This window comes from Nyctibius grandis, chromosome 1 (assembly GCF_013368605.1).
Source record: "Nyctibius grandis isolate bNycGra1 chromosome 1, bNycGra1.pri, whole genome shotgun sequence".
NCBI lineage: Eukaryota > Metazoa > Chordata > Aves > Nyctibiiformes > Nyctibiidae > Nyctibius > Nyctibius grandis.
In genome coordinates, this window is record NC_090658.1 from 189323 (window position 1) to 214211 (window position 24889).

General features: G+C 48.9%; 1 protein-coding gene across 1 annotated transcript in view; it reads right to left on the reverse strand.

Annotated features, from left to right (window-relative positions):
* SLC24A3 (solute carrier family 24 member 3) overlaps window positions 1–24196 on the reverse strand; it is a 55899-nt gene extending 31703 nt beyond the window's left edge. Inside the window, exons 1-3 of the mRNA XM_068407304.1 lie at window positions 24131–24196; window positions 19220–19304; window positions 17398–17501 (exon numbers count right to left, since the gene is read on the reverse strand). Of these exons, the coding sequence (XP_068263405.1) occupies window positions 17398–17501; window positions 19220–19304; window positions 24131–24196 (255 nt within the window). The remainder of the gene's footprint in view (window positions 1–17397; window positions 17502–19219; window positions 19305–24130) is intronic.
* Window positions 24197–24889: the final 693 nt, after the last annotated feature.

Here is a 24889-nt window from a genome sequence, read left to right on the forward strand (position 1 = left end):
CCTGTGGTGGTAACATCTTCCATATGGTTATATTTTTTGCAGCTCTAAGAAGCCCCCTCAGCAGGAGCTTCTCCTCAAACCTTTACTCCCCGTTTCTGGAGTGCATTTCCAACACTGAGGGTCACATCCTCCACAGCACACGGAGGCAGATGGGAGATGGCTAATTTACACCGATTTGGATCTGGCCCCTAAACGTACAAATGAATTTTCTGACCACACCCTCCAGTCATGCTTGTGCATGAATTCAGTCAAACAAACAGTAACTTCATTTTCATTTCTATGATATCCAAATAAAGGCCCTATTTCAGAGTGCTAGCAAAAATAGTTTCCCAGATTTCTTTACATATTAACTCTTACAATATTAAAATTTTCCAGAACTGCTAGCAAAACAAATGCTGTAAAAAGATACCGACCATTATTCTTTAAAACCTCTGCAGCCTCTTAATACCATGGCTTCTTAAAGTGGATGTAATTTATGCCCAGTGTAAAGTCTCTTTACACAACCCTTGACATGTAAGCTAAGTAAAAAAGCAGGCCTTAAGGTCCTTGAGTCAGATTAGATTTATACCAGCTGACAATACATTTCAATGCATGTAGGGACAGATGAATGGAGATGCTTTATGATAGAAATTTCCAAATGTAGAAACCTGGCGCTGAGTTCATAATTCTATTCAGAGATCCTTAATTAAATCTCACATCTTATAGATAGCGGGCTCCTTCATTTCCATTGAGCAATTTTTGTAAGACAGTGTATAAAATAATTTGACATTATTCCACTCAGCTTTTATGGTGCTGCTTAAGGTTCTACGCACTTTTCTCAGCACAGGGGCTGGTGGGGATCTTATAGCTGTAAACTTAAGCTCTGCATAATAAAAGTTACAGCACTCTTGTGTTGAATTCACACTGGATCGAAGGGAACACGCTCGTTCCTGGGACTTGTACAGCCTGCTCACACTTCACAGACACCCTAGTAGGTCTCCCTGATCAGTAACTACAGGGAAATTAAATCTCAGCTCTCCTTAGGGCGCGAGTCATTTAACTGAAGTCTTTGAACCATTTGATCACTGGGAAGAACAATCTGATACAGGAAAACCGTGCGCATAAGGTAACTGCACTGAGGGTAAAAGGAGCTAATTAGCCCTGAGGGAAACGGCAGTACTTCCAGCCTGCTGACAAGAATCGTGTAGTCTAGTTATAACTGTCAAGACCTTGACTGCCTGAGTTGTGCCATATAGTCTTGCAGCAACCAAGGACTTCACATAAATCTTAATGCGCTGGAAACCACTTAAATTACAGTTTAGCAGACTGAGGCAGAAAGGAAATCAGGGAAGCAATCAGCTTGGCTAAAAACATGATCAAATTTGAGTTTTAAATCAGCAATACTGTAAATCAGCTGATCCTTTGGGAGCCCAGCATAAGGAGGCAGCTGTAAAATCACCGACTGTCAGGTTACACATTTTCTCCGTTCGACACAAGTACCCGAAATTCAAAGCCAAGACAAGTGCCCGTTAGCCCTCTCTTGACTGCTGCACTGGGGGCTGAATCTGGCATCCCCAGAGCTGAAAGGAAGAGCTCTTTAGTCCGGGCTTAAATGAGAGCAACACCCGACAGGTCCGACACGGATGAGGACCCACAGTGCACGCTCACCTGCGTGGCAGCACCATTCCTGGGGGTAAAACGACCCATATCAGACATTTGGTTTCTCATTGGTAAACTTTTGCCCTGCAAACTCTTATGTGTAACACTTACTACTCCGAATGCTTATTTCCCTTTCTTGAAGGGCTGGAGAGCAGAGAAATCAAGACTTTACCAGTTCCAGTTTGATTTCTGCCATCGTTAACTCCTGAAGCAGTGGCCCCAAGCAGCACACACAATCTCCTCCACCTAGCACACACACGGAGATAAGCCACCAGGGAGAAAACCACTGAACATCAGGCACTGGCACCTGCTGCTCTTGGCACCTAAGTTAGCTCAGGGTACGCAGGGCCTCAGTGGCAATGTGCTCCACGCTCCATCCTAGGGCTTCACCACTTACCCTCTATAAAACTGACCCTTCTCTCTTCTGCTCTCCCAAATTATTTCTCTCCCGTTAGCAGTGCAGAAGCTCGTCTCCCATCCAGAAGAGACCTGGGGACAGACGCCATCCATCTGGCTGCTTTAAAGCCTGCTGCTCACCTCCTCTCCCATTAGGGTGATGGGCCCAAGGTGAAGGGTGTGACACAGAACATGGCTGCTGCTACCTCGGTAAGGGTGTTTGTGCTCTGCTGCTGCCCACCACAGTACAAGGCAGTCCAGGAGGGCACGCACTGCTGGATGTTTTCTCTGCTCATCTTCCCAGGGGAAGCACGCGAACGTCATCGAAGCACATCCATGTCCTTCAGGGATCTTTTTCACCCTGAATTGTTCCAGGGCTTTTTCTCCTCTCACGGCCCGTTCTTTGCTTGACATTCTTGGGCTGAATGATCGGCTACAAACACTGCCTGGCTTTGGAAGCCATCTTCTTAATCTTGTTTCTCTGTTACCCTCTGGTACAGAAGGTCTAGATTTTCAGGTATTAAGAGCTAATAACTTAATTTGTTAATGTGAAGAGGCAGGAATGCTTGGGTGACGGTGTCAGAAGATTACAGACAATCCCCACGGCGATTAGCCTTAAGACTCTATGGAGATCAACAGAGATGTGCTGGCGGTGAACCCGCCGCTCAGTGCCTCACAGCTGGAAGCATCTCCTTCCTGGCCAACAGGCACACGGTGCTGATGACTCCTGTGTGGTTGACTCCTCGTGGGTAGTTTGGTTCGTTGACGTTATCTGGACAGAGAGATTGCTGCTCAGCAGAATGTGTTTTCGGGCAAAGATGAACATTTCTCATGAGTTTTAAAGGGAAGCAGCAGAACGTCTCCGATTCATTAGACATAGTTTTAACACAAACACGTCTCCTACAGCACTGCACCACAAGCAAACGTTCCTTAGTGACTGACCAAGGTTGCCATTTTGGGTAGATCTTCCATGCAGCTCTGGGGTCCAAGGGTGCTTCCAAATTAATACTGGTCTGGAATTTTACTCCATAAAGTTTGAATGAGGCTGTACCAAGAGCCACAAAGCTCTTTTCTGGAGAAGCAGCTGCTTCTTTTAATGGTCAGCTACAGCCTGAAAGATGACTGTAAACTGAGACAGCCCTACCTGGCAATGCTGCAAGACAGATTACGAAAACAGACAGCAAACACATGCCCCTGTTCCCTGCTGCTGTCTCCCCCTCCTCAGAGCCGGGAAGTCAAGGGAATACGTCCAGCTGCCAGGCTCTGCTAGGCTGGGGATGAGAGGGCAGGCAGGCAACTAGGCAGTTTCACAGCAGATGCTGCTCCCTCAAGTTTTCATTCAACACATTTAAATTCTCATTAAGGGCTTTGTCAAAAGGCATCCAGAAGCAGAGAATCTGGGTCAGTCTTCGTGCTGCCCCTCTTTGATGTGGGCTGTGCAGAAGCAATTAGGGAAGCTCTTACACCACGCTAACAGAGGCTGGGATCTGGTTTTTGAATGCTCGTCTGTGCTGACTGACAAAACCCTGCGATACCTTGCAGGCACCCTGAAACACGACAAGCAGCCGGCAGCGTGCTGTGTCAGCCCCTTCGCTCAGCTGCAGCGAGACACGCAGCGGGAACGTCCTCGCACGCTACTCCTGGTTTGCGGGAGCTACCCTGGGAGCCGAGGGGCTGGCTCTCACAGCCTGGCGGGGTCCCCTCCAGAAGGTGCTGTTTTCCTGACATTACTGTTCAGCAAATCCTTGACACAACCCCAAATCAGCCCCGCGATAACAGAACAGGATCTCACGGCAAAGCAAGATAAACGACTAACTGCTGCCCAACGTCACAGTAAGTAGGGAACTCGGGCGGAGATCGGGGACAGATTTTCAGGGAATCAGACTGGCAGTAGTTTGTAGTTAATACATGCCTTATGCATTTGGAATTACACAGAAATAAAAAGGGCTCTACCTCAGGTACCAGCTCTCACCCTGAAAACGACGGGAAGATGAAATCCAGCAGCACTTTACTTCCTCGTGGTTTGCAGAATTCAGTCCGCAGCAAAGCCCTGGTTTTCACCCCACAGCAGACAAACCCAAACACTGCTGCAACCCACTGAAGAGAGACAGGTCACAGCAGAGCCCATCAGCTGACGTTTCTGAGCCACAGCTGAAGAGAACTAGAAAGGGAGAAGCTTCAGGGTGCAGGCTTATTTCACCCATCCAGATGCAACACGTGCATAGTTCCACTTACTGATGGGTTTCATTGTCATTAACTGCATTGGTAATAACAGTGATAGTAGTTGAGGTTTAATTTTACTTGCTCTGCATGAATATAAATGGCAGATGTCTTAGCAATAAACATCGTTATTGGATCTTAATGACCTTATGCAAATCCAACCAATCATCCTGAAGCCACAGCTGCTCAGCCAAGCCAAGCAGAAAATTAAAATATCTTCCATGAAACGACCGAGACACTTTCTCCACTAGGTACTCGGGAGAGAGGGAAATGACTTGACTGGACACAGCAAAACCTGCCTATAAAGATGGATCCCTGTGTGCCAGACATTTATGTTAAAGACAGAACTGTGCTTCATTTGCAAAATTAAAGTTACGAGCAGTTTGTCATCTGTGTCAGCGCTGGGTAGAAATAAGAAGAAAACCTACTTCACCATGCTCAGGTAAAGTTTAGTAGGTTCCACTGCCTTTTATTCGGTTAAATACAGTCTAAGGTTCATTCCAATCTGAAAAGCCCTGGCAGTTAAGGAGATCTGTATGTAAACGAGACAGAAATAAAGGGATTCTTACAGTTCCTACAAACGGTGGCACTTAAAAATCACAGAGCTTTTTTGGAATACAAAGAAACCTCTGGGGCAGTTCCTTGAAGCCCTGACATCGTTACAAAGACCCGCAAGCAGCTAGCCGGGGCTGCTGCCCGCCACAGAGATGGAGACAGACAGAGCTCTCCTGCCACCGAGCTTTGGCATCCTCCTGGGCACGCACGTCACAGGGGTGAACACCGACAGCTCCCAGCCTCCCCCACCGGATGAGCCACCAAGCCTGCTCCAGTGCCAGCAGAGGCCCACGCCACGGCTCACCCTGGTGCCCCTCCCCAGGCTCTGCGTGCTGGGTGGCCGCAGCAGACTGCTCCGGGCAGCACACACCTCGAGGGACCCTCTCCCGCCCTGTCACCAATGCACTGAGCTGAAACACCCCTCGTAAGACCAGAGAAGCTAAAAAGACCCCTCGGGTTTCGTGCTGCTCCAGCATCTGTCGATCTGCACGGAAAAGCAAGAAAAGCCAAATTCTTTCTGCCTGCCTTGACAGCAGCCTGGGAAACGCTGACTTCTGAGAAGCCGAACACCCCTGACTGCCTCTGGTGAATCTGTCAAGGGCCTCGTCTCTGGGACAGCCCTGACAGGGACTAATCTCTCAGGGCTTCTCCATCTCCCTTGACAAGGCACAGGCTTTGCCTTTTAACTTTGCTGTTTATTATTTTAAGAACTCCTTGCTCAGCTCAGGTAATTACAAGGATCCTGCCACCTGCCTGTTCACCCTCGCTGGCTGTGATATCAATGAAGCATCATATATTAACGTGAGAGTGACACTGCCTTATTTGTATCCATCTCTGTATTAAATTAGGCCTCTGCATGTTTCCTGGGAGACACATCCACATATGTCACACTGAAGAAGAGAGCTAGCCTGGAGGATGAGGTGTTCACCTGGGACTGAAGCAATGCAGTCCCTGTTCTGCCCCCAGCCCTATGGCCTAAGCTTGGGTGAGTTAATTAAGCACTCTCACTTCCTTGTACAGGAGATAAAGGATTTTTTTTTACCCAGCAGCAGCACTGGAGAATAAAGGCCTGTGGGACTGCACAGGGCTGAAATCCTTCAGAAAGGGGGGACCCACAAACGTCACAGATACATGCTGAGCGTTCATGTCTCACCCATGCTCACCTTGTTCACATGCAACTCTGTTTTGACAGTTTTTCTCTCTGTTCAGCTCTTTTTTGCCCTTGTGTTAATCAGTTTACCAGCATCCACTTGTTTTATTAGCCACTGAAACCATTCACTAGCCTGCCCAGCAGTACTTGGAGGCCTCATTTCCACCAGCACCGTTCCCACAGCAAAATGTGGGGTTGTGCCTGAGCTAAGAGGCATGGGCTAGAAATCCCACACCCAGGACTTGGTACAGTTTAGAGGGTGGCGAGTTCCTGGTGGCACTTTGACCCACTCTGTAATTCAGATACAGAATCAGCCAAGCAGGTCCTGCAGGATCTCAGAGGCCACCCATCGGTCCCCAAACATTGGAGGCTTCCAGCCCTCACCAGTGGGACGCTTGTCCTGGCGTCTCAATTGCATCTCCCTGGCTGCAGCCTTCACCCACGTCTGAAGTCTGCCACGTGACTTCTGGCCACATCCTCCACACTGCTGGCCTTTTGGGGATGCTCTTCCAATGCATTTCACACCTTCTCTGAGGTCTTCATCTCAACCAAATCTCCCTCACCTGCTCAGTGAAACGTCCCACGAACCAGGCTCACAATCCTTCCTGTCACTGCAGAAGACAAACCCTGCCAGAAGGGACGGTGGAGTTTCTGCTGGCTCCAGAGGCAGCCCCTCGGGGACGCAGGCAGGGCGGAGGCAGGTTCTCCCTGTGGCAGGGCAGCCTGCAGCACCTGGCAGCGCTCGGCTGCCAGGGAAAACAGCAAACGGAGCGCCAGAGGAGATGTCTGTGGTTCAGGCTTTGTGCTGCTTGAAAGGTCACGACCAAACAGAAGGTGGGAAATAGCAACTGCATGTTTAATATTCTGCACACACTCTCTCTTCTCTGCGGGTAACTCTATCAGTCCTACAGCAATTGTAATGAAGATACAAGGCAGGAAGGAATTTCTTAAGATAATTACTGCCGTCTTCCAGCAGCGTTTACAAAGAGAGGAACTGCCCGACCATCAGGACCTGCACGTTAATTTCACAAAACTTCCCTTGTTTTAGGCACTGTTACATCCTACCTGCAATGAGCAAATGAGTAAATCAGAAGCTAACAATCATTAGCACAAATCACATACAGCAGAGATCACAGGGTGTACTTCTCCCCCGTGCTGCTCCTCCAGCGATCATCTGCCAGACTCAGACACGAACCTGTGAGTCAATCACGCTCATTCCCATTTTACAGACCCTGGAGGGAACCCACACCTCAGCGAGAGGAAGGCCCGGACACCTCTGGCTGTGACGCGAGGAGCTGGGGTCAGAGCTGCAGAGGCACGAGAACAGGCAGCGGAGGGAGAGCTCTGCCTGCCGCGGGAGCAGGCCCCTGCTCCTGTTAACTCCTGTTACTCCTGGGAGTAACAGCACAGGGGGATGTCCTGGAGTGAACGCCAGGGAGCAGGTGGAGATGCTCCCCCCGTGCCCCATGGTGACGTCTCCCTGCTGATGACATGCTGGGGTCACGGCTGTCCCACCATCCCAGGACACTACGAGTCTCCAGTCCCCTGACCATAATCCTTACGGAGCACCTCCTGGCAAGGACACCAGAGCCCTGCAAGGTGGCATTCGGGCTTGCCTGGGGCTTTGACCAACACTAAACACCCCTCCCAGCTGAACTTCAGTGAAACATAAAATATGAGCATGGGTCAGGTCAAAAAAAAAACCCAGGCCTTAAAATACACGTCTCTCTAAGCCTGTAACTGCCGAGCAGCTCTGATCTAATGGACTCACTGGGAGGAAAGCCTCCTTCCAATTACCAGCCCCCTAATTTTACCCCTGGTTAGCCATTCTCCGCAGAGTTCCACCGTCACTGCGGCTCCCGGTCCGTACACTGCAGACCAACTCAATTTATTCTCATTATTTCCCCAAGAATATTTGCTTTTTTAAGCACCTCCTGATATTTCATCACTGCGGCAGCAATCCGTCTCTGTGACATTCTCAGAATGGAAACAGCGGACACTCTCCAAACCTCAGGACAAAGCCAAAAATATTTCCCTGCTCAACCGGTACTCATAATGGTCCATGAGTTATCCACATCAGCATGACTCTAGCTCAGACTCCCGCAGCGCCGAGGCAGCCGGATCCCGAAGCCTGCGTTTGCAGATGTCTCCTGGACTGCAGGCGCAGCAGAATTCAAGGGCAGCTGTAGACATGGGTAAACATTTCCCAGTCTCCTCAGACCTGCCAGTCCTTGTCAGACATAAAAACAGGTTTTGTGACTTCCCTTGCTTTTACACTACAAATGATACACGAAAAAATCCTACCAATGGTAAGTCCACAGCATTGATCTGTGTGTGAATTTTGACAGATAAAACTTGACCTCAAACAGTGATGGTGTTCAGTGGCAGCTAGGAACTAGACTTGTTTTGATGCCGACAGGAATCCATTTTCAGCTCTTCTGATTGCCTCCCCTATTTGTATCCTACTGTTGAATGTAACTCTGTGAAGAAGGTTTTGAAACACTAATAAAAAAAAATCACAGCAGCTTCTATGATGGCCAGGCCGGTCTGGGATCATTCGCCATCCAGACAGCAATCGTGGCACCCAATGTGCCCATTACACCAGTCCCCACCACATCTTCCTGAAGCAAAAGATGGTCTTCCATCAGTACCGTCATGTTGTCCCTGGGCCTGAGAGGAGCTTCCCATAAAGACCTCACCAACGCCAACCCCTTCCTATGCCCACACAGCCCATGAATCACTCATCACGTGTTAAGCAGCTGGCCTGCTGCGTCCACACTGCTGCTCCATCACGGTTTCCTTGTGCCGCCCCACCTGCCCGCTCAGCCCCTCCTGTCGTCTCCCATCACACACTCTGGTCACACCTTTCAGGCTCAGGGCTACGCTCTGGCTCTGTATTGGTGTAACACACAGTACCGTGGAGTTTTAACCCACGACTGAGCCTGCTAGGTGCTATCACAACAGCAACAACGACCTTACGAGGAAAAACCCAATAACTGTCAATAAGCCCAATCCCACTGACCTCACTGTGCGGTTTCTGGTCCGACTCAGATGCAGATGGCAGGCCCCCGACACCACAAAGCCTCACCGGACAGGAACGATGCAAGCAGCCCTGCTTCAGGCCAAGGATCTATGAGCCACGTGGCTAAATGGTGCCCAGTGCAGCAATACTGATTTCACGCGTGCTGCTGGCCTAGTGCTGCGAAATAAAACTACTTTGGGAACGCCAAAATGCTTGTAGAGCTCGTCAGACCTCTCCAAAAGGAGACCGAAAGGGTGATGGTGTAACAGGCAGCTCTGACACAGCTTATTCACCACGCACAGGTTGATGATACGTAGCAGCATCGTGGAGTCAAGGCACGACGCTCCCAGAGAACAGGACAAAGTCACCCGCAGTGTTTTCTGGTTAACAAACCAACTGCGTGGTTAACACAGACCACGTTTGCTCGCACCACAGCTACAAGTTTGCTATAAATCCACCAGTCCCCGATTCCCACGATAACACTCCCTGTGTAAAGGGGGAGCTGGAAAGGAATCTCATTTGCCTCATCACTCAGAGTTGCTCTGCTGCCTGCCAGCGCCAAACGTCCCAGCAGGCAAAGCCCTGGGCGGAGGAGCACTCTGCTGCTTTTACAGAGGAGAACAGCCTCCCCAGCTGCTCTGACAGAACACAGCGCAGGGAGTGAGGGGCAGAGGAGCCCCCCCAGCTGCCTGCCCGGGCAGCAGCAGGGAAGGGAGCCAAGGCAGCAGGCAACTTCTGCTGCTGGCCCAGCCTAGGAGCACCCTCTTTATTCTGGGGGTGCACAAGGACTGTACTAGGGCATACAGAGAGGCTGCAGCCTCTCATCTCTGAGGGCCCTTGGGCAGCATCTCTACATTAACTGATGCCTCTCTCCTGAAACTCATCCGCCACCTTTCTGCCCTGCCTGCACTCTCAGCCGCTTACCCACCGACTGCCTTTCTGCAGGACAGCGGGAACGACACCCCCAGCATCCTCCCTCTGCTCTTCCCATACCTGGGGTTTCACGTACACATGGCCATGCCAGCAGCTCTATGTTCCCATCAGGACCACAGCCTTGACTTCTGGGACAAATTCTGTCCTCAGTGGAAGTCTCAGTGCTGGATTCTTGTCTGGCTTATTCCTCTGTCCCTTTCTCGCTTCCAAGTCCAACACACTTGGACTTCCAAGTCCAAAGCACTTCACACTTCCAACACACTTCTGTCCGTGGAAGAGCAGGCCCACAGCCACTAGAAAATGTCTCCAGCACAAAAATCCATTGTGCCCCGGACTACAAGAGCAGCGTACAGTCCCAACAGTTGGCACTAAGTTCTCCTTAAACCACTTCTCCACAATTTTACATGTTTTCCACCGACGGTCACAGACCAATGAAGAAAAAAAACAACATTCCAACTCTCACCTCCCAAAACTCCTCCAGAATCCAGCAGAAGAAAAAAAAAAAAGCTCATGAACGCAGTGATAAAGCCAAAGGCCAGTAACGACTCCAGTCTGAATTACTTGTTGTCAGTGAAATTAAAGCTTAAAAGATTAAGATGCATGCAAGCTAACTGTATGACAGAACTGGGTTAAAAATAGATTACAGAAGTCCCAGTCTCTCCAATAAACAATGTTCTACCTGGTTATTAAATCCCTGTTGAGTTTCCTCATCTCAGCTCTTGGCTGTTTGTAACACCTATTGCTTGGGTTTATTTTCACACCGAGATAAAAGTGAGTGCACGTCAGCTGATGATTCTGGGAGGCATCCGCAGCTTACACAAGGGTTTACCGTGATTTGGACAGAGGAGAGCCTTCTGAATTTGCTTTTTTTCCTCAGGTAAAACAATACCACTGGAGCAGGAGAAGGCAGATCAGATGGTCAACGTAGTCCTTTTTTACTCCAGTATATTGAGGAATGACAGCTGGCCACCAACTAGACCCCTTGACAGAAGAAATAACTGGAAGAGCCTCTAAAAAACCAAGAACATCTCTGGTACAACGGAGCACTCATGGTCCCCTGCTCCACCCAGAGCAGCCTGTCTTGTTCTGGGGAAAGGTGAAACAGAGAAACTAGAACATTGAACAACACTCCAGTTAAATGGTAATTAGCAAATCAAACTATGCAGACTGAGAATCACTGTTTAATGCTGCAGCTCATGGTTATACTGCTTTCACCGAAGCACTTTTCACTAACGTCTTCTCACCCTTCATCCTCTTCTGCAACACTGCAAAGAGTTGCAGGTTAGTGCTGGATGAGGACAGAGGAAGACCGGGTGACACGCAGGAGAGAGCTGCAAAGCTGCAGAAAAGAGAAGAATCTGGACAGAGGAATTTTCAAAACTGAAGAAACTCTGTTTGTGCTGGCTTGAGTGAGAGCTGAATCAAGCAAGCACTGACTGCTTCAGAGGATCCCACATCCCTGCTGCCAGGGACGACGAGATGGCAGCGGAAGGAGGGGAGAACTTGTGAAGCACAAACGTGACAGAGAGGGGACAGGGCAGAGAGACTGAGGCTTGGAGGGGAGCCTGGGCTAAGGTCAATCTCCCCACACACAGCTGATTTGCCACCGTGGAAAAAGCCTGCTACAATCCATCACACCACGGACGGCAGACTCCACTCCTTGCTCTCTAGCACGCACCCTCATGAAATGCTGCTGAGCTTATGTTTGAAGGGCTGCATCTGCTGCCATTCCACCTCTTGCAGCATTCTCTTACTTTCTCGTGCCCTCTCTTTGCCTGTAGAAAGCAAAACAGCCACAGCAGCTGAATAAACATTTTGGGAGGTGTGACCTAGCTGTACAACTAAAGAACAAGCATTAGTGTCGCAGGTGTACGGACAACTGAGGAAACAGCTACGGACACATCCAACCTGCACTACATCAGCATTTGGGGAATGAGGACAGTTCTTAATATATTTCCACATACTAAAACCACCTACAGCTTAAAAATCACACCTACTGCCTAGTTAAATAGGGCAAATCTTCCTCGGCGTGTGTGTGCATGTGAGGCAGCAGCACAATATCACAACAGGGTGCAAGAAGAAAGAAGGAAAAGCTTCCAAGGCTCACTGCCATCGCCACGTGGGCTGCGCTCAAGCCATCCACTGGGTAAACTTTATCCATCTCTCTAAATATGCCTTGGTCAGAGATTTCAAAACACACCAGAGGCTGAGTTCTTCAGTTTCCAGAGGCCCAGTCTAAGCTATTTTAAAAACAGATCTGATTTTCAGAGGGTGGATGCTACTTTAGAAAATCCAGCCATTGCAGGCGGTTTTGGTTTGGCCATCAAAAACGCAGGCAGCCTGCACTGACGGGCACTTTTGGAAAGCTGGTCCTCCTGTGCCAAGGATAGAGGCCTCAGGAGATTTCATTGCTCGTGCCAGTGAGAAGAGACAGAAATTATAAAAAAAAAAAAAATCCTTCCAGTCCAGAATCCTCCCTGGTGATCCACAAAGCGTCATCAACACTAATTGGAAGAGAAAATCAAGTCACTTTTAGACTACTGAAACACACATTTCTACTTTTCAGTAACAAGCCATGGCACAAATATTTTTTATCTAAACTAGAACCATCTTGGTTTTGAAATTAGTACGAAGCCCACCAACTCTTAAGGGTCTGATGGGTAGAGGTGTCTCTGACTTATACTGGATTTGAAACTTAGAAGTTTCACCACTATTTAAAACAAACAAGGGAGACAAGGGGTTTATAATACTTAACACTAACAGAAATGTCTTTATGGTTGTTGAAAGCAATTTTGCTTGCTTGCATTTGTCCAGCCTTCCCTGGAGTTTGTAACACACACAACTTCAGCTCTGGGCTGGCACTCGACAACCACATGGTTAATCTCCCCAATCTGTTGACATTATTCAAACCAACCCATTTTCCAGCCCAACCTTGTCCTTTCTGGCTGGGCCACAAAGGAAAAAGAGGCACAACAATACATTAAAGCTGATTTTCATCTCCATCAGTTGGTTTTTAGCATGAGAGCAGCTCTTCAGGAGCGTTACAACACTACCACAGTCATTTGGAAACCCTAAAGCGAGGCAGATGGTATAAACAAGTTGTGTGGCTTTTAGACACCCATCCTGCAGCAGCTCAGCCTGCAGAAATGAGTTGGGCTCTAACTGCTTGCAGGACTGCAGCTCCAGCTACCAAGGTGATAAATTCCTTAAAATTTCAAAATTAAATACATAAATAGTGAAGTGGAAGCTTTGCTAACTACTGCCTTGCTTGAGGGCTTCTGGCAGCCTGCTCCCCAGCTATTTCAGACCGACTGCGAAGCATTAAGCACTTTTCCCCCTCACACAGCACCAGCTCCCAGCAGCATCTTCCCACGTGAGCCAGGGCAAGGGACAGGCAGGGCTCAGCTGTGGACCTGCGAAAATGGAGCCGGGTGGTCAAGGTCTGAAAATGCAGTTGCCGGGCCCTAGAGCAGGCTCCTGTACCTCCCCAGCATGGATGCAGTTAGCCAGGAGGAGTTGGGTCAAGGAGCCAGAGAGCAGAGGAGTGGGGAGAGGAGAAGGGATCTAGACCACTGTGGGACTGGGGGAAAGCTGGATGCTTGAGAGACAGCTATGGGGTGGATCCATGATCCAGGGGGAAAATCTATCTGGAGAAAGCTTTTCTCTGAAGCCTCAAGAAACTGGATGGGGAAGCAGGGGTGCTGGGAGGCAGATCAAATTGAAAGAAATCTGGAGCGTCTGGGTGCTCAGAAGGAACATCATCACGCTAGCAAAAGCAAGCACTAAATGTTGGGAGATGAGGCAGTTCAGTCACTTGCTAAATTCAGCTCGAGAGTGGTCCCAGGGATGAAGCCAGGGCTCATGACAGCAGACGAGTTCTGTGTGTCCCCTTGCAGGAGGTGGAACACGAGGCTGGGACCTAGGAGGAGAAAAGGGGCTCATGGCTAAAGCAGCTGAACGCTCCCAGGGACAGCTGGGCTGTACGCACATGGAGACGGCCACCCAAACCAAGGCCAGCCCAGCAAGGAGAGCCTCGTGCAGTGCTGAGGTGGAGCAGCAGGAGCAGCATCTGGAGCCAGAGGGAGCTGCCCTCTGAACAAAGAACATGCCACAGGATGCTATACATTGTGGGGAAAAAACAGGCCTGTGCCAGCTCTAATTGGCCCCTAAAATGACAAGTTATTCTTTTGTATTTAATCTCTCCGTGCTTTGTTTCCCCATCTTTAAAACATCCCTTCATCTCACAGAGGTTTGGGGAAAATTAATTACTTGTTCATCAACTGCTCAGATACAATAGCAATGAGATCGGCAGAAGTTCAAGAGGAAATTAATAATTCTGCCTCTGGAACAGGGCTTGAATAGAGCCTGGTAAATAAGGCAGAAGGGCACACACTGAACAATGAAGAGAAAACAAAATAATGAATAGCTGCTCATTAAGTGAGCAAAGACCATTCTGTGCACCGAGGGAGGCAGGGACCCTGTGGAGAAACCAGCACGGGATCCCGTAATTAAAGACTGTATAATAACCCACACGCACCGGGGGGGCAAATTAAGGTTGCACAAGGAGCCTCACCGTGGCTGTTCCCTAACTTTTCAGTGTTTGACTTTCAACCTTAACAATTCCCTTTTAATGCAGTTTTTAGGTGTGTAGTGTCACAGAGAGGAGTGGGCATCATACTTTCCTTCTCCAGTTCCAGCAGTGGGACGTCTATTCTGATTTATTCTGAGAAGTGTGCACTTCCCAGCCGTTAAAGTCTTAGAAAAATAATCAATTAGACGCGGTGTTCGAGTAAATGCATACCAGCTTTTTGGGGCTGTGCGTTTGTTTCTTTTTTTTACACTTTTTTTTACCTCCCGACAGCAGAGCATGCAGTGATGGGTTTGATGAACACCAAGGCCACATGAGCATCATCGGGGTGAAACTGCCACGGGTGCGGGCTTAGTTCTCTGCTTCTCCCCCCTGACAAACCCCAAAGCCTTCCAGCCTTGAATCGAGATGCCTGAATGTCGCTTTCCAGGGCAGGAGTCGCAGAAACTACGTTTGTGTCCTGAGCAGCCTCGGGGGAGGCTCACAAGGCAGCAAGGTCTGGCTGGTAAATGCCGGCCCACTGACACACTGGTCTCACCTGACAACCAGAGGACTCCAGCTGCTGACCCCACAGGTCCGAGCCCACAAGAGAAAGCCCTGCTCGAACAGAGCTGGAGCACAGCAAGCAGCTCAGACTGACAGCCTGCCTCCAGGCTCAGGGGCCATTACAAGGCAACTCAAAGCTGAGATCCAGCTCCCCAGCAGAACTGAAACCCAACCGCCAGCTAAATCTGGCACCTATGTTAGTGTATCTATACAGACATTATGGATAACGAAACCAAATTCCTATTAATACTAACACAAAACAAAAAGACGAATCACACCAGTAAAAGTGAATAACTTTTTGGTGAAGGGTTGGGATTGGGAAAAAAAGAAAAGCACAAACCAAAATAAAAGTTTTATGTAGAATACTGGAATTATTTAAAATGTGATTTCTCATTTGCTCATTTAAATCATGATTCCACGCAGCAACATCAGTCATTCCAGTTCTCACCCACCCTCTGTGGGTTAAACTGCAGCAAATAGAGGTTAAGTGATCTGACGAAACCACACGCAAATCGCTAGCAGAGTCAGGGAAAACAAAGTTGGGATAGATCAGTCCAAATCTCAGTTCTTGGCTTCAAAGAGACTCTCACACCACGCTCAGGATGACTTACAGCAGCCAATCCCCCCTTTGAACTTCTGAAAGCTACCACACCTGGAAGACTGAAGGCATTTATGAGAGCGTGTCTGCTGCGTTATATCCTCCAGAAACAACATCTCCCGAAACAACATCTCCCACCTGTAAATGGTCTCTCGAGAAGACTGACATTCTCCATCAACCCCCAAACTCTTGCAAACCTTTTCCACTGAAAGCTGTGATTTGTAGATAGTTTTTTTAGCAGGTTTGAGGCATGCAATCAGTACTGTGGAGAGTAAAAATCAGAAGAATTATCTCCTCTGCCATCATGCTAAGCAGTTAATTGCTTTCATTTGCTTGAAAAAAGCAACCTGAGCAAAAAGTCCTACTGATTACAGGAGAATACCTCTGGGGAGCACAGCTTCACGCTCTGGGAAAGCTTTGGTCATTAAAAACTGGCCTGAATCAGTTGGGCTTTCACAGTAAGAGTTCCAACAGAACCACCACCATATTGAGCACGTGTAGCTTCCACCTCCACGTTCCCATGCGAATCAAGGGAGCTCAGGTGGCTAAGAAGCACTGCTGTGGGCTTTTCCTGAAGCCTCCCCCCACAGGGAAATGTTCACCTTCATCCTCAAAACGTTCACTGCTAATGCAAATAAAATTAGATTACGAACCTTCCCAGGAAAGCCCAATCTCTCTGCATGCTTTCTCATACTGACCAAGTTACACAGGCCCCTTCTCAAGTTCTTCTTCCAGAGTGAGTTACTCTATTGCCCAGTATTGATAACGTCACCCTGCTTCTCCTCTTTACAAGTCAGTCTGCGCAGAGACATTTCAAAGAACACTTTATGAGACTGTAAAAACACTGGGCATGTTGGCAAGTGCTAAGGTGAATGCAGATTCAGATATTTAATTATACAGTCAATCACGTCTGCAATTCAGACAGCAGCTCAGATCTCACAACTTAATTACTTTAATTTCAGATGAATAGCTTGAGCTGTCATAAGCAGTTTGACAGGCTGGAAAACAGTCAGAAATTACACTAGGAATGGATAGTCTTACTGCTGGTGAGAAAAAAAGTTGGGGCATCCTCAGAAGTATTCAAAACATGGCTGGACAAGGCCCTGAGCAACCTGATCCAACCTGGAAATCAGCCACCACGCAGGTGGTGAGGGCTTTGGATCAGAGGCTCCAGAGGCCCCTTCCCACATACACCACTCTGTGAATCTGGATATAAATAATGAGACAAACACCAAGCAAAGGCTGTACCCTTCTCACACAACTTCGTACATCATGCCAGTCACCAACAGCGTTGGGCCAGCTCAGCACACGTATCTGAAACTCTCTTGCACAGAGGCAGCATCTTTTGTGATGCTCCAGAAGTGTCACCGTGCTTTCAGAGGCATCTTGCACGGCTCACCGAAGCGCATTTCACCAGCCAGACGCACAGCCATTTCCTGGCTCCTCTGGTCTAAAAGAACCAGATATAAACGTCACAACGCATTTTTCAACAGCTGCCAAGAGGAGGTGTTAAATAAGCAACTTTTATTCCTTTGACCACCCACATATCTTGGGCAGCTTAAAACGCCCGAGTTGACATTTGCTGTTCAGCTTTTCATCTCAAAAATGCAAGAGGAATAGCTTAGGGTCCTGTTAAAAAGAGCAAAGCCAGAGAAATTGGTGGCAAGGTTGTGAACCTGGCAGCTGATTTCACAGTAGAGCCAAGGCACAGGATGAAGCCAGAACTGTTAGGAATCATTAAATGCTCTTACCTGTCCTGCAAAAAGCCCACACACGCCAATAATACAGAGGATGTTAAACACAGCCGAGCCTACGATGGTTCCAACGCCTACGTCTCCTTTTGTGATAAAAACACCTGAAAAACAAGTTCAAGGCAAGCTGTGTAAATTGGAAAGAGCAGAATTTTTCCACAAAACCCTGCAGACCTTACACCCCGGTAATGAATCTAAAGGCATGTACCAGTTCTGCCACTTTTTCTGCAGGAAACTATCTCCCATAAGACATCCCCTCACCGGCACTCTGCTCTTCCCCATATCTCCATCCCTACCAGCTTCAATAGGCAAGGAGAAGCTGGAGCTGATTCAGAGCTGCCTGGCCACCAGCTACGTGCAAGCTCAATGATGCCTCTCAGGATGAGTTATGGGGCTGCATTACAAACTCCTTTCAGAGCTCTTCTGTCAAATTTGGTTAAAATTGTCCGATGAGGTTAATGGTGAGGGAGACAAACTGACAGACACATGCATCATGGTACTGCACAAAATTCTCTCCTTAGGAAGTCAGCCTAAAAATAACACTCCTTCTCCTGCTAGCTGTCAGTCTGTTTAAATTCACCACTTGCTTTTAAGGTTCCCACAGTATTTACCCAGCCAGTGTAGTTTAGATATTTTTTCCACTTTACCCTTTTCTCAGAACCATGTTACACAGAAGCAGTCACCCACCAAGTGACACTCGGTATGTAGTGGATTACACCACAGCAAGATAATGATCTGATCGTTAGGGCTTCTCCAAGCTGCCTAAAGGAATCTGGTCTTATTTTCACGCTGCTACTGCACTGTCCTTAACTAGAACACAACCACAACTTGGTCCAATTTAAGCTCCTACATTTTAAGGCTTTGCTTGTGTAATCAGACCTCCCTGCAGAGCATGCAGCTTTGCGTGAATTAATTTGTGCTCTGCATCTGATAGCTGTGACTGAAATACAAGTATCTTCTAGAGAAAGTATCTAAGCTGAGAATAATTCTCCTCGGTGATGGAGAGCCCACCTCAACCTCCCAACCACTGCTCTGATGATCACCTACCAATAGAGATGTGGACAAGTAAAACTGCAAGAACACTCTCCCCTTGTGCCAGGTAGCATATGTACAGCTCATCTTGTAACAGCTGACCACAGTCCCCTCTTAGCTCAAGGCTGCTGAAGGACCACACGAGTTTCCCAGGTTTCACACACTTAAGGACTGCTGAATCCCTTGATCACACTTCCCATAAGCAGAGAGCTGCTTTGGTAGTGTGATGCTCTAACCAGCTCATTGCTGTGAGAAAGCATTCCAGATCCTCCTCTCCTCCCCACTCTGGTGTTCCCAGAGGGAAGTGGTGTTAGAAGACTAACCAGAGCGGAGGTGATGGCAGAGAACCTGCCGCTGAGCACACAAAGAGTTCGCCTGGGTACCAACCCAGGAGGCTGGAGGTGCATCCTTTCACACTACGTCCCGCAGACGGCGTGGCAGAGCGTGGGAGGGGAGGGAGGGGAGGGGAGGAGGCTGCGCGTGCAGAGCTCAGCGCTGTGCAGCTCGGCTGTGCTACAGCGAGGCAGATGGACGGACAGTGAAGGTGACCCGCCTACTGGCCCTGGGTTGATGGGGTCAGATCAAACCACTTCCAGGCAGCCCTGCTGTGGGATAACGGTACTTTTTCAGAGCCACTTCATCTAGTGAGGATTCCCCACAATTAGTCCTATGTGTGCCCACAAGGGAAGGTATTATAACAAATGTTACAGGCACTTAGCAATCCCATTTCAGCTCTGACAAACAGCCAGGGGAACACGAAGGTTTCAGGAAGCAGCAGCAGGTTAGTTACCTATGACAGATGTAAACAACTCAGGAGCAGAGCTTCCCGCTGCCATGAAAGTTGCCCCAGCCACATCTTCGCTAAGATGCAAGCGCTGCAGAAAAACACATCAGAGTCATTGGTTACAACACTGAGAGGCTGAAGGAATTCAACTAGAAACGTTAAACTGTCCGCCGAGAGTGGGAAACTGCCAATACGTATAAAGTGTTATATTAATAAAGTTTAATTACAGGGGAAAAAGTCATCATGGGCATTGGCTACTTAAGTTAGCATCTCCTTGTAGAGAGGGCAGGTTGTGCTGTGATAGCCTTTACAGAGCAGAGAAAGAGCAGGACTCTGGACAACAGCGAGGCAGTTTCACCAGTCACGGCTCTCTGTCTCCTCCGTGGTCCCAACAATACCCACCTTGTCTCATCTACTTTGGTACATAAAGGGTAGGGCTGGAGCTCAGGCTTGGTTCACCCCCAGCCGCCTTCGCTGGTTTCATTTCAGCTCTGGACATTTAACCTCTCCTCACCCACTGTCGCTTGGATCACCATCAAAGACACTTACCTCCTCCAGCCTTCCCCCAGCAGTGCCCGGGGACCACCTGAAACGGGGGTTTTGGGAAGGGACCCACTGCTCTACAAAAACTTCATCGGCATACGCTGTTCCCAGAGATTTACTTGGTTAATTACCTCCTTTATGCTTCCTGCATTCCCACCGCTCCATCTGCACAAGCCACTGCTCAGCCAACGCGACGAGGCTGTGAAAGACCACATGCCTTGCTGGCACCTTCCACAGTTTAACGAGCAGCTCGGAAAAGCCACCCCCCGCCATACGGCCACACGCCGCTGAGCTGTCACTACACAAAGCTGGCTTGCTCGCACGCGCGCGAGTCAGCGGCTGTCGTAGGAGCAGGGGAAGGCGGCTGGGGGCGGTGGGGACGCCTCCCTGGCAGAACCGGCCGTTGGGAGCCGCACACCCAGCCTGGCAGGACGGAGGAAGCCTTCCTCTCCCCTCTCCCCTCTGCAGCGGCGCAGGGTTTCTCTGCAACTTTATTGTTACCAAAGTACATCTGCACGGAGACAAGACTGCAGAAATCCTCCCACCGACCTCATCTGGATTGAAGATCCCACAAAGGGTATTCTAGATCTGTAAGAGCAGGTAACTCCATCCACTGACCATACACACATAACAACAGATTTTGTACACGTTGTGGGGTCAAGGAAAAAGGAAACGATGTGCCCTCACCAGGAATGCTTTTTAAGCAGGAGACCACGGCATCGCTGCACTGCTATAAAAGCTTGCGCAACCTGATTATACACAGTTTTATGGAAAATGATTTTAAATAGGATTAAAACTATTGTGGAAGAAGTTCATAGGACCAGAAGTAGATCCCTAAAGGCCAGCTTCTTCTGCAGGATTCTCTATGGAAATATAGAGACCCTCATCCTACAATAGTCGGTCTGCAACTGAAAGAAAAGGCCCTCAGCCACGGAAACCAGCTGTGCTGACTCTCTGTGGGATGGCTTAATTTAAAGCTATAGTAGGTTCCCTCGAGGACAGTCCCTAGATAATTTATTGCAACGCATATGATGATTCAGCTAATAGAATAGAGCAGAAAATACAGCACACCATGTAGGAGGCAAAAATGTGTCCTCTGGTATTTCAGGCAAACGTTTGCAACTGACGTACGACGTTAGCTGCGTCACGCAAACACTGTAACGCCAGTGACAGAGTAGCTGGGCAAACACAAGCACAAGCTGTTTCAGAAAACAAATTAAAACCAGGGCTCTATTGTAAGTACATCTGAACTAAGACACAATGTGAACGTCTACCATAGCAAGTGTTCTGGAACAAATTCTCATCTCAACACACGCATTCGGGAGCGCAAATGCCTTGTTGGTTTAACTCGACGACCGCTTTCCAACCTAGACGAAGCTAAGCCAGAAAAAGGGCATTTATTTTAGAATTAGTGTATCTAAACTGCGAGCAACTGGTCTCCAAGACCAAAAAAGCCTTCAAGCAGAAGGTTTAAATTCTTTTGTGTGGGATACGACAGTAGGTGGTCATTGGATTACTGATGGTAGATCTGAGGTCAGCAGCGAGTCGTTACCACCTACGGTTGTTCGCACGCTGTACTGCCATACCCAGCACGAGCCTTCAGATGTGAGCTCCTGCAAGGGGCTCTCCCCGCTCCCTCAATTATTTTTTGTGAGTTAACAAACAAGTGACCACCCTTGAGAACATGACGGGTCTCGTGAGGTGATGGAGGAGGACTCAGGTGGTTGTCTCCCTCACAAAGCAGCCCCGGCTCTCCAAGTCAGCCTGCTCATTTCTTTATGTGGGGAGAGTATTGGTTGGCGTGGGCAACGGTGGTAGCACCTGCTGTCACCGGGCAGTGATAAAGCCTTCCCTTTCCTGGGAAACCAGGCAAGAGTGGACACTACCAAAGGCTGCAGAGGCCTTGGCGAAGTGACCCGAGCCTTTTGCCATGCATTCTTGAGTGCTAACGCCAAGGACTATCCACAAAAAGCTGGATGTTCTGAAGACAAGCCATTCTGGAGTGATAAAAGCAAAAGGACTTGGATCAGGAAACAGGAATGCGTATTTCTTTTGCTATCATGTGATTACAGAACTGCTCAATTATGCATAAAATACATAAACAAAAGTACTTCAATGCCCCCAAAGGCCACCTATAGGGTGAGAATAACCATTTTTGGGAGAGAATCAAGTAGAAGCAATAGGCTGGAGCTGTTGGCTCCACCTGTGTCCCTCTGGGTGGCAGGCCTGCCCTTGGGCATATCGATGGCCCCCCAAATACAAGCCTGTCCTGGACACTGCCTACTCAGCTCAGGTTTTGTTCACCTACAGTGACCCGAGCTGGCCCTCCAGATCCACATTTCCCAGCAGGGTTCCCTTGCTCGGGAGCGGGGAGGTTAAATAACTCAGCATGTCTGCACCTCCAGCATCTCCCATCCCCACGTCTCCGTTCCCTCCCTCTGAACCTCGCAGTGCCTCTCCCTAGACTCAGCCCTAGGGAGTGCAGTAACTTTGCAGGACAGAAGCCCCTGCCTCGTGTTGTCGCCCTTCAGTTACCTGAATCCTTATGCACCAAAATAGTGGGATTTCCTGGGGACTTTTTTTTTTTGATGATACAGAAAAGGCTTGTGTGGCAGGGTGCTCAACTACAAATATCAGGTTAGCTTAGAGACAACTTCCATCAGAGCTGTCAGCACAAATGAGTTCTTCTGCAGCTCCCACACCTCCTCCCAGGGTCAGGCACAGCCTGTGCCCTGATGAGTGACACTCATTGCCAGGTAGATGGGCAGGCGTCTCCTCCAGCTGACAGAGACGTCAAACTGGCAAGACCAAACCATATTTTCTACATGCAAAGATTTCATTGCCCGAGACTGGCACTGGAGAGGGCGTGCAGTCACTTTGGGCACATGGTCTCTGCTCAGCCTGTAGCTGTCTGAGCTGATTTACGCTAAAATGTACTCCTTGTCTTCTAAAATTTCAGCACGCCAACCTTAGCAAAGAGGGGCAGAGTCCCTTGCAATTGCTGGAAGTGCTCAAGAGCTTCTTAACAGCTGACCTAGCTGTCCCTGCTGCTTCACAGCTTACACCAACACAACGCAAGGTATGAAACTCATGACTTTGAAGGCAACGTACAAGATCTGTGATTTCTCCTGGGGTAACTCACCAGAGGTTTTAACTATATCAGCTAAGCGTAGGGCCTAGAATTTTGAAGAGACATCTGCAAAGACACACAAACTCAAGGCAACAGCAGCCATCACAGCGTGAACGGTCGGAGAACCTGGAGAGCCGACAGCCTGCGATCTCCTGCGCTGGGCACCGCACAAAGCCGCAAGGCCCCGGGAAGCGACCGCGCTGCACATCTGCAGCGTCCTGAACCTACAACAAGACTTCATCTCTAACCAACACCCGAGCAGCCAAACACAGCTCTGGCACGGGCCTGCTCAGGGCAGCCCTGCTCTGGCTAGGCAGCACGCAAACGCACCAGCGGCGTGCAGGTCCTCACCGGCCGGGCAGCGGGTGCAGCAGGGAGCGCAGTCCCCTGGTCCCACGGGGCCAGGGCCACACGCAGGGGCAGGACCCAGCTCTCAGGCAGCCGGCTGACACCTTGGCATCTCTCCCTCCTCTGGGTGTGGTTTTGATGTTAAATACCAACACATCTAAACTCTCTTGGGCATTTTTTCTTTCCCAGTCTGACTCTTGGAGGTTTCTAAGTTTTAAGTTTATGGTATATGAAACTCAGACACACCCTGTGGATCAATATTTCCATGCAAAAGTCAAGAAACAGAAGATTGTCATCTTTCAAGTCCCAGGAGAACCGAGTGACGTGCCCAAAGCCATAACTGAACCAAAGCTGGTGTCCCCACGATGTCCCAACCGCCTCGCGGTTCCCGACGGCTGGATCCTACCTCGAGGGCAGGGTTTCTCAGTCCGAGAGGTGAAAGCACGTCAGCGGCGAGCAGCAGAGCACAGGACAAGCTAACGAGCTCTGCCGGGCTGATTACCTGGAAACCCACGCTGCAGCTAGCGCCGCCGGGGAGCCCACAGCGCGGGGCTGGGTTTGGGAATCGCTGCTCTAGAGAATGTGTTTTTCACTGTTAGAAATTGCCTTGTTTTTTAAGAAGCGGTACAATGCATATACAGGAATTGTTATTCGAGAGGCAATGCTAGCTTTAAGAGGGAGCGTCAGCCAAGTTTACCCACCAGCAGACTCCCAGCCCATCTCCCATGAGTGAGAACACGAGGCCGAGCCAATACACACAGGCAGCGTTGAGCAACGAGGAGCACGGGGAACACTCTAAGACAACAGTGAATACACCATCGTCACGTTCTGCGGCTCTCGAGGAGCACTGCTGCTAAAGCAGCACACCAGCTTATGTAACATCTTCCAATACTTACTTCGCAAATCTTCTCCAGTGAAGGGACAAAGAAATCATCGCAGACAATTGCCAAAGCATAAAACATATACACGGCCTGCAAAAGAAAAGAGAAAACGTTAAGTCTGGAGATTGTCAAGCAGGAGCGAACCGCAGCGTCCCAACTCATCGTAGGCTTGTTTTGACACACACTTTTTTAAAAAATAAAACGCTCTTGCAAGAAGAATTCATGGGGCTCTCTGAGATTTAATAGAAAGATCACGAAGTATTTATCCAGAAGTTCTTACAAGCTATCAAAAGCTGCCAACATTTTATCGTTATCATAAAGACTTTTTTTTTTTTTAAATTCTCTGGATATTGCTAAGCCACACTGCAGTATTTCTGCCTTCCTTTTTTGCCCCTGTTGCACAGCGCCAGGGTTTTTTGTGATTGCATTCTGTGAAAATCTAAGCACTAGACGAGAAATTTTTGAAATGCCAGTGTTTTGGAAAATGGGAAAGGAGCTTGTTTTCTGCGACAGAAGTGCCCTGCCACGTCGTCTGGGATCCCGGTGATAATTCCTGCTGAACTCCACACAGGAACAACTTCCAAATGACTGAAACCCAAAGGGGAACACGAGACTTGAAAGGACACCAGCGAATCAAGAAGCATTTAATCTGTATTTCTGTATTATTAAACAGGACACGCTGGGGCCTGATCTCTGCCCGTTGAGCAAATGGCACAGCGTGGCTCACACCCATGCAGCTAAGCTCTCGTCCTCCCCCAGGAGGATAACCTGGCC